The sequence below is a fragment of the Lathamus discolor genome, chromosome 4 (genome assembly GCF_037157495.1).
Source record: "Lathamus discolor isolate bLatDis1 chromosome 4, bLatDis1.hap1, whole genome shotgun sequence".
Taxonomy (NCBI): Eukaryota; Metazoa; Chordata; class Aves; order Psittaciformes; family Psittacidae; genus Lathamus; species Lathamus discolor.
This window is the reverse complement of record NC_088887.1, coordinates 86,691,031-86,708,215: the sequence shown is the minus strand read 5'-3', so window position 1 is coordinate 86,708,215 and position 17,185 is coordinate 86,691,031. Positions and strand designations below refer to the sequence as shown.

Here is a 17,185-nt window from a genome sequence, read left to right as displayed (position 1 = left end):
GTTATAAGAAATTTGGTACTCTTCCTTGCATGCCACTTCTCCCAAATTTTCTAATTATATTACCGAAGAATTGTTCTTTTATTCTGAGAAATTAATTTCTACCGCAATGTAGAGATTCAAAAAGAAATGTCATTTTAAAAAGGTCATATAGCACTGACAATGTACAACATGTGACAAAAGGCTTAACAGAAGAATGACACTGCTTTTTTTGCCCTTATTGAGTTTTTAAGAAAAATAGTTATTTCTCATAAGAGTGGTATGGCTCACTCCCCTTTGACACTGCATCTTAGTGAGCACTTATCAGCAGTAATAGGAAACAAAATGTTGAAGTATTTTGTTTATAGTAAACTATAAACAACAATATAAGACTATTAAAAAGGCTATAAATACTGCAATGTTTATCCACCTAGAACTGATTATTTCTATTTTAATCCTGGCCTGTTTTCAAAGATATACCAAGCCTGTATAAATGTAGACTAAATAATAAAAAAATACTGACATAAGATAACTACACATGGGGAAGGACTTACATCAACAAAAATGTACACATTTTAAAAAGAGGCAGTAGTACTTTGGAATAGTGTTCCTGATTTCCTGGGTCGCCTATCTATAATTATATACACAGAAACATATAACTGTGCATATGTTGAAATACACAGAATCTTCACCTTTTAATACATACAAAAAAAGACATATTGATATTTTTCTGCTTAATTTAGGCCATAATCATACTTTCTTCAAAACTTTTAGCAAACAGTATTATCTACATAATATTAGTCAGAGCACCTATCATCTGCTTGTAATAGAATGCACATATGATCTGTTGGGTGAGTTTTTTCCAACTCCTGTTTTCATATGCTAATATAAAAATCAAACCAAAATAACAATTCTGAGGTATATTTGAGCTTTTCCTACAGCACAGTAATAATTTGATTAGCTCTGTTTAGACTGCACAAACAGCAAGAGAGAAAGACACACCCCTGAAGGGTGAAGTTATTAACTTCACTTGCAAAATAACATATGCCTAGATATGCCTCCATTGTAATATATCAATGAGTCTGGAGAAAAAAAAATGTAAGATTAATTCTTGAGATTAATTAATCTTAGGGTTTTTTAGTTTTCTGTACCTTGAACTTTTTTACTGATCTTTTCAAAATGTTCTTGTGTCATGCACAAGGGAATTAATATATAATGTAGTAGACATATAATTGACAAAATATTTTAGAAACACCTGTATCAGTTCTTAATCACTGAATCATAGAATCATAGAATGGTTAAGGTTGGAAATGACCCTCATATCCAGCTCCAATCCCCTGCCATGGGCAGGGACACCTCACACAAGACAGTATCACCCAAGACTCTGTCCAACCTGGCCCTGAACACTGCCAGGGGATATTTCCTTGGGCAACCCATTCCAGTGCCTCACCACCCTCACAGTAAAGAACTTTTTCCTTATATCTACCTGAACTTCCCCTGTTGGAGTCTGAACCCCTTACCCCTTGTCCCATCAATACAGCCCCTAATGAAGAGTCCCTCTCTGGCATCCTTGTAGGCCCCCTTCAGGTACTGGAAGGCTGCTATGAGGTCTCCACGCAGCCTTGACTCCTCCAGGCTGAACAGCCCCAACTTTCTCAGCCTTTCTTCATATGGGAGGTGCTCCGGTCCACTGATCATCCTCATGGCCCTCCTCTGGACTTGTTCCAGCAGTTCCATGTCCTTTTTATGTTGAGGACTGCACACAATACTCCAGGTGAGGTCTCACGAGAGCAGAGTAGAGGGGCAGGATCACCTCCTTCAACCTGCTGGTCACGCTCCTTTTGATGCAGCCCAGGATACGGTTGGCTTTCTGGGCTGCAGGCACGTGTTGCCAGCTCATGTTCATTTTCTCATCAACCAACATCTCTAAGTCCTTCTTCACAGGGCTGCTCTGAACCTCTTCTCTGCCCAACCTGTAGCTGTGCCTGGGATTGCTACAACCCAGGTGTAGGACCTTCCACTTGCCATGGTTAAACATCATGAGGTTGGCATCAGCCCACCTCATAAGCGTCTCATAAGTCCCCCTGGATGGCATTCCTTCCCTCCAGCGTATCAACCGACCTACACAGCTTGGTGTCACTGGCAAACTTGCTGAGGGCACACTCAATTCCACTGTCCATGTCGCCAAGATGTTGAACAGGACTGGCCCCAAGACCACCTCCTGAGGGACACCACTCATTACCTGTCTCCAGTTGGACATTGGGCTGTTGACTCCAGCCAATTCTTTATACACCAAGTGGTCAATCCACCAAATTTATGTCTTCTCCAGTTCATAGACAAGGATGGCATGTGGGACAATGTAAGTATTTGGAAAGAATCTTTCCAACTAATTTCGCCTTCAGAAGGAAGCCTCTTAGATGAGGGTTCATAAGACAAGGCAAATTTCTTCCTTTCTTAATTACTCTCTGCCTTGTTTTTGATACATAATTCCCAAACACCACCACAAAGGAAACAGGACGCTTTGGACAGCAATCTCCTTGATTATACATCCATGTTTGTTTCTGTGAATTACACTCTTAATGTTTTGTACTTTCTTATAACAAGAGGATTAAGCGCCTAGGACGTAAAAAGGTATTATTACAACTCTTTTAGTAATGCTGGAAGCCTGTCATGAAAACAGTGTCACCCTGAAGAGAAATCAATATACCAACTTAGATGGGCTTGAGACAAGTGGCACTAGAGAATACTTAGTGCTATTAGGAAACTATTCAAAACAACTTTTAAGTCTATTTTTTATCTAATTCACTGTTTGTTTCCAGAAGCAAAAGACTTAATGATATTCTTTACACTCTTTTTATATTATATGAGAAATATGACATTGAATTTTCTTATTTGGGGCATATCAATGAAGATGTTCTGCAGAAAAGAACATATAAATTTTCACATAATTAAAATTATAGAGTTTGAGGAACTAAACACGAAAGTTCTGATTATGCAATTTAACTTCATTTTTATGAGTACTGTGGGCGAATTTATTTTACAGTATCTATTTGTGAAAGATAAAGGGTCTTGCCTTTAAGGACTCAGACTCAAACCAGTTTCTTTAGTTTTTAAAGTTTCCCTATATATTTCATTTATTTTTGTTTCAGTGTTATGTTTAAAAAAAAAATCAAAAAACAACAGATAATAATACTGGCACTTACTTCCAATTAGTACTATTTCTTTAAACTCAAAGCATTTCAAGATATGTGTGTGTTAAATGCCTAACATGGTGGGGACTGATTTTGGTTATGCATAGTCATGAGATTTGACACACCACAGTACTCTAGTGGAAGAGCAAATTAAACAAGGATGCCATAAAATGTAAGAGATGCAGTACTTAAATTATAAGTTATATACAAAGAATGCTGTAAAAATGGGATTATAAAAAAGACTTTTAATCCCCATATGAAAAGTTTTTTTTAACTCTTTCTCAGTATCTGTAGCCAACCTTTTCATGGAATGATACTGACTAATAGAGACTGTGAGAGATTATTTAATGCACTTACTTCTTCAAGTCAGGAGGGCTTTCATGCTTAAATGTGTCATGATTGACAAACACTGGTCTAATCTATTCTTCTAAGCTCACACATCAAATAGTCCACACCACTCCCAGGAAATCTGTTCATGTGCATCAATATCTGTAGAATCAGTTTCTTACTGATCATCTCCTGGGTAATTTAAATCTTTTAAGTCAAGTCTTTTCCTACATTCCTTTCATAGGAAGAGCAGAAGAATGCTATCGCAAAAATCTTTTTAAAAAAATTATATATGTAGATATAGCTGTAGACAGATATAGATAGGTATAGAATCATAGAATCATAGAACAGTTAGGGTTGGAAAGGACCTTAACATCATCTAGGTCCAAACCCCCTGCCATGGGCAGGGACACCTCACACTAAACCATGTCACCCAAGGTTCTGTCCAACCTGGCCTTGATCACTGCCAGGGACGGGGCATTCACAACTTCCCTGGGCAACCCATTCCAGTGCCTCACCACCCTTACAGTAAAGAACTTCTTCCTTATATCCAATCTAAACTTCCCCTGTTTAAGTTTTAACCCATTACCCCTTGTCCTATCACTACAGTGCCTAATGAATAGACCGTCCCCAGCATCCCTATAGGCCCCCTAAATATAGATATAGATATATATCCCTATAGGCCTGCTATATAGATAAGATAGATATAGATGCTATAGATATAGATATAGATGATATACACATAGATACATATATAGATATATAGGTATAGATGTATATAGATTATATAGATATAGATGATATAGAGATAGATGATACAGATATAGATATAGATACGGGTAGATATAGATAGGTATCCTATGGTAACTTTTTTTTGGTAAATATGTTTTCTAAAATTCTAGTTTGTTTTGTTTTTTTTTTTAACCTGGAATTTCTTAATTTCTTCAGACAACCCATACTTGTCTTGACTGTCCTGGACAATATACTACAGCTGAGGCTCTACCAAAGCTGATCAGAGGAATTATTTGTTTTTCAGGCTACATATCTGTTCATATATTCCCATGATTACATTTTAGCAGCAGCATGGCATTGTTGCCTCATATTCTACCGGTTCACTAACTACAAAACTTCTGCTGAACTGCTATCTAGGCATTTGATCCCACTGACTATCTTTGCTGATTATTCTGTTTTTTCAGGATTATTTTCTTTCTGTTTCTCTTCTGTAACATACTGGTGAAACCTCTAAGCCTGTCTGTATCTTTAAGAAGCCCATGCTTTATTTCGTTATTTACTCATTAGTGACTACAGTGAAAATACTGGGCCCAGAAGAAATATATGAAGTAAGTCCAACTGATAGAACTATTTTCTGTACCTTTTGCATGTGAACAAGGCTTTCCTCTTGCATACCTTTTATAGCAGTTTTCATAAACTCCACTTCCACTGGAGATGAACAGTGCACAGAATCATTCTCTTTCATCTAAATTTCAATCCTCTCAAAGACTATTACATTTTCAAAACAAAGTTATTACTCTTCTAAAATAAAATGACAAGATATGCAAACGTCAATTCAGCAGAATGAATTACAATCAAATATGGTGAAGGTATTGTTGATAAACAACTATTTATTGAAGCTTTTTCTATCAAAAAGATCTTCTGAAATGTATCAGCAATTTGAAGTCCTTATGTCTGCCAATGGAAGACTAATTTGAAATATTAAGAATTGTTTATGCAATATTATTTACTTCTCTCTCCTCTTTCTCCTCCTGCCTTCCTTGTCTTGAATTTCATACTTTGAAGTTTTGCTTACTATAGACACTTCAGGGGGGAAGGTGGGGACACATATTTATTTTGGGGCAACTTTAATCTGAATTTCAGATAATTAACATAAAGAGTAGGTTATCATTGTGGATAAATTAATAATAAAAATTAAGGTAAAACAACAGACAAAATAAAAATCAACTTGCATAAATAGAGCCACTAGACATTACAAGCAGAAGGCACACATTTAGCATGATGGCTAATACTATAAAATTATGTAATAATTTTATAAAAATAATCTTCCTGATATAAACAAATGATCATAATTCAATTGCATGCATAAAAATGTTTGAGTGCATGTGCAGATTAATAATGAATAGAGGTATACTAATATTATTCTAGATTCCAATTTATAAGTAGAGAAAAAACATGGAATTTGAGAAAAAGTAGTGACCCAGGCCTGAAGGCCTGAATTAGTGATGCATCTAACTTGTCTAATGCATAAAAAGAACTGCTATCTCCACAGACAGACAGAAGTCTAAGAACAGAAAGCTGATATCTGAAGCACCACATACTGTTGCAAATATAGCTGGACTGCTCTTTCTGCGCGTTTTCTCCATATTTAGAACATTTGCCCAAGAAACGTAAGACAATTTCTATGCTCTGAAAGAACTGCTTTATTGGTAAACTATAAGATATTCCAGTAGCACATAGTTTCAACAAAACCACACAACACAACAAAACAATGCATTTGATACTCATTCCGTATTTCCCCTCTTTGCATATTGTTTCATATTGAACCCTATTTATAGGTATGAATCACTTACGTACTTAGTTTAAGAATCACTACAAACAATTAGGAGTCAAAACAGGATTCAATTCTAGGGCTACATTCAGCAAAGAAGGTATAAATGTGTGATTATACCCATTCAGATAGAAAGATCTTTTGTGCTCTTTGATTTGATTTGATTTGGGGTTTCTCTCTGAGCTTTGCACAAAGCAACAAAGCAACAAAGCAGCAAAAAGATATCATAAGGTCAAAACGATGCTGCTTTTTCAATATGGTTAGAGTGAGAGCAAGGATAAAAACAGGTGACAAATGCATATCCAAATGCTACAAAATGTTGCACATTTTAATGTAAAATCCTAATACTTTAATATGTTGGATCTGTGGGTTAAATTCTTGGTAAGTTATGACTTTTTGAAATAAAAATCTAAAAATTTAGGCACTACTGAGATTATATTTTTGGTAAAGTTTAAGATTGGGGATTTAGTTTGGGGTTTATTCAGTATTACTAGGGATGACTACACACTCACCTTACTGTGGAAGCTGTAGCAGTTCTCAACTTTTTACAGGACAGATTTCCTTTCTGAAGCTTTTAATGGGACACATCTAACTATTTCCCTAGTGCAAATAGATTATTTTAGGTCACCAATCCCGTATTTTAAAAAATTTGTTCAAAAACCAGCAGGAAATATGTCTACTCCAAAGTTCTGCCAAAACATCATAGTATAATATTTAAGAAGCAGATTTCACCTAAAAAATGCAAGTTTGAGATATAAAAGAGCAATCTCTTAATCCACTTGCAGCAGGGCATAAAAAAAAAGTGTCACAAGGATAAGAAATAGCTATTAGAAAGCAATGTTCATGTGTTGAGAACATGTTAACCTATATGTAGCAGCACCATACTTCTGAATCTAGCAGCGATTCCAGCAATATGCTCTATCTTTTCTTCATCTATACCATTTAAGTGAACTTTATTGCTCACAAAAATTGAACAGGAAAATCAACTACAATTTATTTATTAATAACTTTGTAGAAATCTAAAGATTAAAACAATCATATATGCATAAACACACAAAATATGTATACATACATGCCATTTATATATATATGCATTATGATGTTTATATTAGGAAACACTGATGATACAGATTAGATGTCTGTGTGCACATACAGACCTATATATATCGATATTGCCATTATTAAAAACTGGGTTTTAACAGAAAAAAAAAAAACTGGGAAAAAAAACCACTATTCAAGCCAATATTACTTCTGGAGGCTTACCTACAGATTCAACATCAATTACATTTTCCAGCTATTCTTCTCTGTATGTGCTTTTGCTTTTACTACAGAAAAGCTGAACAGCATTTCCGTTTTCTAATGCTGTTTGATGTCACCTGTATGACAACCATTATTTCAGAAGTATTTTACTGATTTAGCCACTCTCTGTGCAGCTGATATTTTCATTGCCAAACGTTTTCTTCATGTTGAATCTTTTGGAAACTTTCCACCAAAATAGTGCAAGCATTTCTGAAAATTAGTCTGGAAAAAAAATGTTTTAACTAATATTTGATGTACATGGATAACAACTACAAAATTAACTGTCAGATCTTGCTTTCTAGTGATTTTAGTGGGTCAATGTTTCAAAGCAGCACCCCTACATTTATTAGTATGAGAGATACACTCTTTATTAATGCCATGACAATGTGTTTAATTAATTTAATTCTATCATTTTAAAACAGTTAAATTTGCAATGTAGACTCCAAATGATGTTCATTTTCTCAAACTTAATTGAACATTAAACATTTAAATTGAACATTTAAATTTGAACTAGCCACTTTAGACTACTCTTACACTCAGTGAGGAGAAATAGGCATGTCCAGAAGACAATTCACCTTATTCAAAAATGTCCATCTAAGAAAGAGATAAGATAAATCCTCATCATTGACAGAATGAAATACTCAAACTTAGGTGTCTTACTGACCCATTAAACATAGCAAATGGTATCATCAACTTGGCATTCACTGAGGAAACAGGTCAGAGAAACACAAACTGGGAGCTGGAGAGAAAATATAGGAATGGTAATTCTATTCAAATTCCATTAAAACTGAAAAATGAGTTGGAGGAAGGTGTAAATGATACTGAAATTCAAGAATTACTGACACAGAAACAGCAGAATGAGAGATCAGGCAAGCTGTTAAGGAACTATAGGACAATTGCACTTGATTTGTGAAAGTATCTAGGACAAGATACAGGAAAGAATAGACAGTTCTGCGTTACAGTAAGTAACCTATTCAGTAAACCAAGGAGGCAGATCTTAAGAGAAGCCAGTAAAATCAAGTAACACTATCTGAGTGTGATGGTGCATCCCCCTCCCTCTTTCCTGGACACATCTGCTTCCACAAGCAGCTACTGTTAGGGCACAGACTTTGCCGAAATGCATGGAGTTAGACAGCTGGGCACCCCTGACCATTAACTGTAACTGCCTAACAAAGGTGGGAAGGGCCACGCAGATATCAGGAAGGTCACATACTCCCTGATCATATCAGGAGTTCTTTTGAGATGGTAACTCATTGCCTGGAAAGGATTTGAGACCAAGATGAGAAGTTACTGACTAACACAAATCATCTTAAGACCCTATAAATAGTAGTCCGAAGAGACAGTGAGCTCTCTGGGACCCAAGTGGGCTGGGACCAGTCACCTCCCTCCAAGTGGCACGCCTCTCAGAGTCAGTAAATACTCAGTTTATGAAACAGGAGGATTATCTGCCTGGGCTGTTATTGCTGCTCACTGACACTCAACCTTTTGTCCATTGAGGAGTGCTGAGAAAGGTGATGCGAGTATATTACTTTTCACTGCACCTGAGGGAAATTTTTAACATATGCACGTGTATATATGTATATACATCTATATAGTCATGTATTTCCACGTTGGCATGTTGTTTTAGTTTAGATACTTAATTTTAAATGTATATATATTAGCTTCAATAGCCAAGTGTTGTTAGAAATCTCGTGATTCATTTTAACAACACAAACTGCTCCTAAATTACACTTGTAATCCTCTAGACATAAACCATTGGCATCTGATACTAGACTTGATCCAGCTGCACCTAGACTCCTCTCCAAAGCAAGGGGGTCTAGTCTGAACCTTGACCGCTGAGTCTGACTTAATGGGAGGATGTCCTTATTCCCTTTATTTCTTTCATTAGACATAAACCATTGACCATTCTGAGCCTAAAATTGGGTCCAGCTGCACTCAGGCTCTTCTCTGAGAGGAAGTTTAGGAAGCAAGGGGTTCCAGTCTGAAACTAGTGACTCAATGGGAGGGTTTCCCTTACACTTTTCACTTTCAAAACCCCTACCTCAATTTCCTTTTAAATTTCTTTAAACATAAAGTGCTGACAAAGTCTGATACTAGGACTAGATCCGGCAGCACCTAGGCTCTGTCAGTTTATAAGGCAGGGTCTAGTCTGAACCTCATGAGTCAACAGGAAGGTCTCCCTTATTCCTTTGTATTTTTGGTTTCCATACACATTATTTCAATTCTGTATAAATTACTTTAACCCAATCCCGTATAAACCATTGCCAATTCTGACACAAACTCTTTCTGAATGTAATAGAGTGTACCTTGCCATCAAATTCTGTTGAACCATACATTCATAAATTTCTATTAAAATTACTTTTGATAATATGTGTGACAGTGATTCTTTTAGTGACCTGAAACACTAAGTTTCACGACACTGGGTAAGGAACCTATGATTTGAACAGTGCAGTCAGGAATAGTTTGAGACTGTGGAAAGGAGAAAAAAGGTTAGAATAAGAACCAGAAAGTGAGCACATAATTAAGACGACAAGAGCTTAAAGAGGATGGAACAAAAGGAAGTGAGTTTGGGAGCACCAAGAAGAGAAGCGTATGAGTCTGTCCTTACTACTAGGTTCCCAAATGCAGTAGAAGACACTGAAGGCTTGCTATCCCTTCAGCTATCATCTACTCCAATTTTTCTGCACAGAAAGTATACAATCACTGTTGTAATTATCCACACAAAAATTAACAACTTCCTTTTGCCATTAGCTATTCTGCCAGTTCAAGTGGCAGTGGGATATATACAGTGAATTCTCAAGTGTCAGCCCTGCATCCAAGTGGTGGATGCAAAAAGTAATAGCACATGAAATGATGTGTGTTGCTCTTCTTCCTTTGTTAAAACAAAAAAAAAAAACCCTAAACAACTCACACTAGAAATGGTGTTCTACAGATGGCAAAGCTGAAGATGACACAGGAAATTCCAGAACTAGATTTTCCTTGTGACTTTAATTCCATCTATGTGTACCTACAGTCTCACTATGATCATGCAGTATTTTTTTATCACAAGATTCTTTTGCATCCCAGGCACAGAACATGCATCCTCTGAGAATTAACCAGTATATTGGAAGAAAAAGGTCTGTGTTCTGTGTTGTGTATGAACCCTGCCTCTTTTTTTTTTATGAAAGTCAAAAGTATAAGTATAAAAGCATAGAAGTTATGTAACCATTTTTTAAAGTTTTATAGCCGAGGAAAAGCCAGCTCATGGTAAAGAAAAATTAATTATTCTCTTCTGAGTCCATAACCTAGAAATGCAGAGTTGTGTGATCTATATTCCACAACTAGCATTAAATTACATTCCTAACAGAGCACAGTTAACAGAACACAGATAACAGTGCAGTGTTTATGAGATAGCCAAATCAATGGGAAATGTAAACAGCTACAAATTTGACATCTACGGCATCTAATTTTAGGATCTGGCTATCACAGTAGTACCCACAGTTCATATTTTGATATTTAAATAATACAAAGAGGATAGCAACTCAGAAAGGCTTTGAGTTGAACATCCTCTATGTTCAGTTGAGGAAAAAAGATGTAAGAGTTTATAGGACAGCCTAAGACATAGGAAGTTTGTCTTGATCCCCCTTTTTTATAAGCTCAGGTAGCAAGGTCACAGCTGCAAATAGAGAACTTTATTTACTTAGGAAACAGAGCCCAGGATCCTCTCTTGAGACGAGGTACACATAGAACAGTATACCAAGTACTTAAGCACTAAATTTTTATGGTAATTTTATCTACATTTTCTAAAATTGTCAGAATGTTTTCTTATTAAATTAGAAAACTGCATTGAAATTCTTGCTTATCCTGGGAGGTTTCAAACTCGTAACCTTCTATATCATTGTGCTAACCACAAGGTGGTAGGCTGCTACGAGAAAAGGAGGAAGACTTAAAAGTGGGAGAGATTACTGATGAAAAGCATAAAATACAATGTTTGTGGGATCAGAACAGAAAAATACAAAAGAAATGCTTATTCAACAGTTTTGATTTTCTAGTTTAAAAATACACATTTTTATGTTCCTGATTTTGCATTGATCATTATTGTTTCTTATCAAATAATTATTTATTCTAAATAAATAGTTCTGAGTGTAGACTTTTAAACTAAATTGTTCAGTTAATGTTTGAATTACAAAATTATGCTCTCACTTTTTAACCTTTTGGATTCCCATACATACTGAATTTTTTGCTTCCCACTGACAAATTTGACAGGAATGGTAATAAAAGCTCCTTCCTCATGACTTTTTCTGGCAAAGCAAGATTTGAGTGTGAAACTGCTGTGTAGGAAGGGCACGGTACTCAGTCCTTTCGCTTCTTGCTTTGCAGTATACTGTTAAACAGAATCTAATGGTGGGAGGACTTGCCATCTTTCAGAAGCTGATTTTTCAAATGCTTGTATGTTTTATGAAAGACTTCCGCGCTATCAGTGCTTATTTTGTATGGACTGGGCACATCTACTTCAAGTTACCTATTAACAAAATGTTTATTGAATCCTGTGCTCCTTACTCCTCTTGCATGCAGCCAGAGGAGTCTGGGACTGGTTTGCAGAAGGGCTCATTACTTATGGGTGAAAATGAGAACACAGAAAGAAGGACAAAAAAGCCATATGCTTTGAAATGAGCAATTCAATTCTTTTTTTTTTTTTTTTTTTTGCTTTTATATCTCTCTCTGACTTACCCTGCCATTGTAAAACAGGACAGTTGTAAAGATAAACCCATGAAGTCTATGACACACGTACTGAGTGTAGCAGTGAACAGTGCTGAGGGCACGTGAGTAATGATATCTTCATAGGATTCGGACAGTGTAAACCAAGCAAAGCATACTATCATTCCCTGAGGAACGAGCAAAGAAAATACCGACTCTTTGCTTATTAAGCGAGTATTTTTCATGTTGAGGGATGATTAATGTGTCATGTGAAATAAGCTATTATGATATACTCCATTATAAACTCCTAGCAAATGGCTATACAGAAAATCTTAGCCACTGCTATTTTCCAAGCATTTTTGTGATTGATTTATAAATATGAATTGTAAATTCAGCATACAGATTTTGGTTTCTAACAGCTTTTTCTTACAAAATTAAGATAAAAATAGAATCTATGTTTATCTAATGTAGTTATTGTTAGATTTGTCATACAGGGTCTAAAACAATTTGATATGCAAATTTTCAAGCAATTTCATGCAATCAAATAGTGGTTTAATATTAATTGTTAACTTTAAAACATTAATTTTTTTGCCTTTACAAATGCAAAATGGAATGTAGAACCATCATGTCAGTACTTTATGTTGTGCATGAAGTCTAGCCCTTCATTCTTCTTAATGCCAATGAGCAGCCCTGGGGAGCAGGACGTGGGGGTGTTCACTGATGAGAAAATGAACATGAGCTGGCAGTGTGCCTGCAGCCAAGAAAGCCAACCGTATCCTGGGCTACATCAAAAGGAGCGTGACCAGAAGGTCAAAGGAGGTGATCTTGCCCCTCTACTCTGCTCTCCTGAGACCTCGCTTGGAGTATTGTGTGCAGTTCTGGTGTCCTCAACATAAAAAGGACATGGAACTGTTGGAACAAGTGCAGAGGAGGGCCACAAGGATGATCAGGGGACTGAAGCACCTCCTGTATGAAGACAGGCTGAGAAAGCTGGGGCTGTTCAGCCTGGAGAAGAGAAGGCTCTATGAAGACCTTACAGCAGCCTTCCAGTATCTGAAGACTTACAAGAATGCCAGAGAGGAGCTCTTCATCAGGGACTGTAGTGATAGGACAAGAGGCAATGGGTTCAAACTTCAATGGGGGAAGTTCAGTTTAGACACAAGGAAGAAGTTCTTTACTATGAGGGTAGTGAGGCACTGGAATGGTTTGCCCAAAAAAGTTGTGAATGCTCTTTTGTCAGTGTTCAAGGCCAGGTTCTACAGAGCCTTGGGTGACAGGGTCTAGTGTGAGGTGTCCCTGCCCCAGCAGGGGGCTGGAACTGGGTGGAATTTTTCAAGACCAGGTTTGACAGGGTTTTGAGCAAGCTGGTCTAGTGGAAGGTGTCCCTTCCCATGGCATTTGGGATTTATAAGAGGACTAATTTCTACAGAAGCAGTGAGACATAACTTGCAAGGGCATTAGAAGTTTGTTGGATCACAGAGCTTTCAAGCACAGCACTGACATTTTTGCATCACTTGACCGCCTCTTGCCATAGGATTCAAAATTCATATAGGTAAATGAAAGAATCTTGGATGGAAAAAGAGAAAGCCTCAGACCCTAAAACTATCTCATTTAAAAGGTGGCATTTTCATTAATAATAAAACGGTATCTCCCAGTCTTAGTTATTCCAAATCTGAACAATTTTAGCATATTTCTTCAACAAGATGAGGAGCTACTGATGACTAGGTGTGTAGCTTCGGTAGCAGCGAATGAAGAGCATAGAACAAATGGCTTATAAAAAAAAAAAACAGAGCAGTAAGAATAAATTAGATATATATTAGCACAGAATACATATGTGATAAGGAATTTCATTCTAGCAAGACAATTCTTCTGGACAAATTAAGTGGTGCCATTAAAATTCAGTAAGCTTCTGTCAGCATTGCAGATATCTGAAGATTCTCAGATCTATGACACACCTAATGTAAAATCTATAGAATGAGATTGTATTGTGCCAGTTTTTAACCTCTTCTATTCAGTTCAGAAAACTTGAAGAGATAATTTTATTTTGTTTTACCTGTCACATAGTATATTTCAGTAACAATTTGTATTGAATCCTACAATAAGCATCATGTTCAGAATAACTTCCAATGGCCACGAAAACTTCAGTATTGCTTTTTCTTTAAAAACGTTACCTAATTCATTCATCAGCTATTCCACGTTTGTTTAAGTCATGTAGTTTCTATGAAATTAACTATGATAACTGACAAAATTATTTATGAGTTTCAAGTACAGAATATATTCTTCTAGGTCTGTCTGAAAGGCTTAACATGCTTAAAGTTATACACACATGTATATTTATCTACAGCTATATTAAAATCAAACACACGCACAGTGATGTCTCTTTATCAAAAAAATATAATATTTAATAGCATATGCTTTACTACCAAAATAAAGAACACAAATAATTCTTTTCTGCTTAGAACTATACTTTTTTTTCTTTGTTCTATAGGAAAAGTAGTAAATTACAAGGGAAATGAAAATGCAATTATTTTAACCATGGAGAGGTGGGGGCAAGCAGAGTGAAAGCAATGAAGCATTTCATCCTCAGGATTATTTGTGTCACAGTATTTCTGATAGCTCTGTGTTCGCTACATTTCCTTCTAATGATTTCCTGTTTGGGCTGGGGGAAGAAGAGGGGACAAGGACTGAGAAAGAAAATCAATTCAACATTAACTGAACTTTCATATGAGACACAAGCACCTGGATCTGTCTTGCTTGTTTTCACATCTTCTCAGGAGTCACTCAGTTGATGACTCGGAAAACTAATAATTTTTCTCTGAGGTAGGTTGTGACACGATTTAGTTGCCAAGCTCCGCGAAAGCAAACGTTTTTACTTTTGAGCTTTTCACCTGCCATCCCAATACTCAGAACATCACTTCCCGCTAGCATTTTAACGAACTTCGGAGAAAGTTGAGTGGTGACGATCCCCAGCGCGGAGCACCGGCTTTTAGATACGCGTATGCCCAGGCCAGCCCCGCGGGCAGGAGCTGAGGCAGAGAAAGAGCAGGGCAGAGGCAGGGGCAGAGGCAGGCAGAGCAGTAGGACAGGGGCAACGGCAGCATCCCCTGCCCGCGGGACCCCGACGCCGCGAGTGCCCGATGTCTTCCGAGACCCTCGGGCAGCCCCTCGCCCGCGCGGCGGGGAGCCCTTCCGACCCCAAACCCTGCCATTTCAAACGGACGAGCCCTCCCAACCCCAGCCTCACGACCCTCCCGCAGAAATGTCAGCATACCAGCCCATCTGTGCCCCACCCCCGTCGCTGACCCAGGGGTTGACAGCCCACCACCGCAGGCGCGGGGCAGGGACCCCCCGACGCACCCCGACCTGCGGACACAGCGAAGATCGCACCGGAGCAGCATCGGTTCCCTTACCTGTGCCCGCCTCCATCACCTGTTGTCCGGCTGCCTCTATCCGCGCATTCCCCCGGCGCCTCCTCCCGCTCCGGCGGCGCCAGGGGCTTCTCGGGCTCCCGGGCCACCTCCATCCCGCCCGGCACCGCCTCCTCCTCCAGGGACTCCACGTAGAAGACAGTGCGGGGCGGCGGCGGCGGCCCCGGCCCGTGCCCGTGCCCCAGCCCGTGCCCCCCGCCGGGCCGGCTGGAAGCGGACAGCAGTGTCCCGTTGGGCGGGCTGGCGGTGGTAGCCGCGGAGGAAGAGGCGGAGGAGGCGGATTTCTTCCAGAAGATGCTGTTGCCTCTCTCCTGGCTCTTCAACAGGCGGCTCTGGCTGGGCCCCCAGTGCTCGAAGCTGCTGTCGGGCGGCAGGCAGCCGCCCCCCGCCGGGCCGCCCACCGGCGAGGGGTGACTGAACAGTTTCCAGCGGAGGCGCAGGATGTGCTTCACGTCGAAGTCTTTCCTGCCGGAGCCGGACATGGTGCTGCGGTGGGCAGGGTACGGGCGCGGGCTGAGGCGGGACTGACGGCGACCAGGCAGGGCCGGGCGGCGGCGGCGGTCGCAGCAGCAGCTCTGTGCGGCTCCCCTCCCGGCGGCGGCGGCGGCGGTTCCTTCGGGAAGCGCTGCGCTGTAGAGCGAGGGGTGGCGGCAGGAGGGGAGAGATGCGAGCGCACAGCAGTGCAGAGAGGATGGATGGAGCGATGCAAGGAGACGAGAGGAGGCAGACACCCAGCAGGAAAGGGGGATAGACAAAGATGCCCAGAGCTGACGAGAATTACACGGTGATCAGTGGAAAGGGGAGGAGAGAAAGGCAGGAATGAGAGACATCTCTCAGGGGAAACAGGCACTTGCGAGGGAATAGCGAGTGAGGGAGGCTGAGAAGGCGCGCTAATCTGATTAGCGGGGAAGCGAGCTACAGCCCGGAGAGGACCTGCAGCGGTAGCAGCCACAGCGTGAGGCAGGTGGCTCTTCCTCCCTCTCTTAGAGATCCGTGACCGAGTGCATCCAGAGGGGAAAAAGTCGTATGGAAGCCTATCTCCACCTCCCGCCTTCCCATCCTGTTTCTCAGGGGAGTCCCATGCCTGCAGTTATCTGGGGTGGCAAAGGCTGAGAGCTGGCACACAGAAAGAGGGGCTCCTTTATATACACTGTACGTAGGAGAGAAGGGGAAAGAAAAAGATGACGCCCGTGAGGCTGTCAGGGTTCTCCGTGTACAATTTTCTATCCATCTCAGCGCCTCTCACCAAGCCGCCCCCTCCCCTGTATGTGACGCAGATGTGCTCTGGGGCTGTCAGTGTGAAGAGGCATAGGAAAAAGAGATGCTTCGGTTTTCTTTGTGCAAGTTAAGTTGTCAGGTCACTAACCATCTCTCACAGCATCTTTCTCCCTTCCCTCCAGTGCAGGCCTCCTCTCTTTGGTATTTTGGTTCTGAGAGCAGAATGTAAAACTGGGAGCAAAATAAAGTGAAACAACAAATGCAGCACCAAATTAAACACAAGAGTGTGAAGCACAGGGGTACAGAGTTAATAGACTGCGTGCAGACTGGGTGAGGTTACAGGTTAATGATGTACTCTGTTGGCTTAGTGTTGATGTACCAGTAGAAAACACTGGATAGAAGGACAGTGTGTCAGACAGAAATAGCACTGCACATCTGCTTCTTACCTTTTGTATCTGCTCTTAATGCACTTTGACAGTGTTAAACCCAAGGGAGGTTCCTTCACA

General features: G+C 39.6%; 1 protein-coding gene across 2 annotated transcripts in view; it reads right to left on the bottom strand.

The window, feature by feature from the left end:
• The window catches only part of KLHL1 (kelch like family member 1), a 196,870-nt gene extending 180,927 nt beyond the window's left edge, over positions 1–15,943 (bottom strand). For both annotated transcript variants that reach the window (XM_065675814.1, XM_065675815.1), the window contains exon 1: positions 15,444–15,943. In XM_065675814.1, coding sequence (XP_065531886.1) covers positions 15,444–15,943 — 500 coding nt within the window. The remainder of the gene's footprint in view (positions 1–15,443) is intronic.
• Between the last annotated feature and the right edge of the window lie 1,242 nt (positions 15,944–17,185).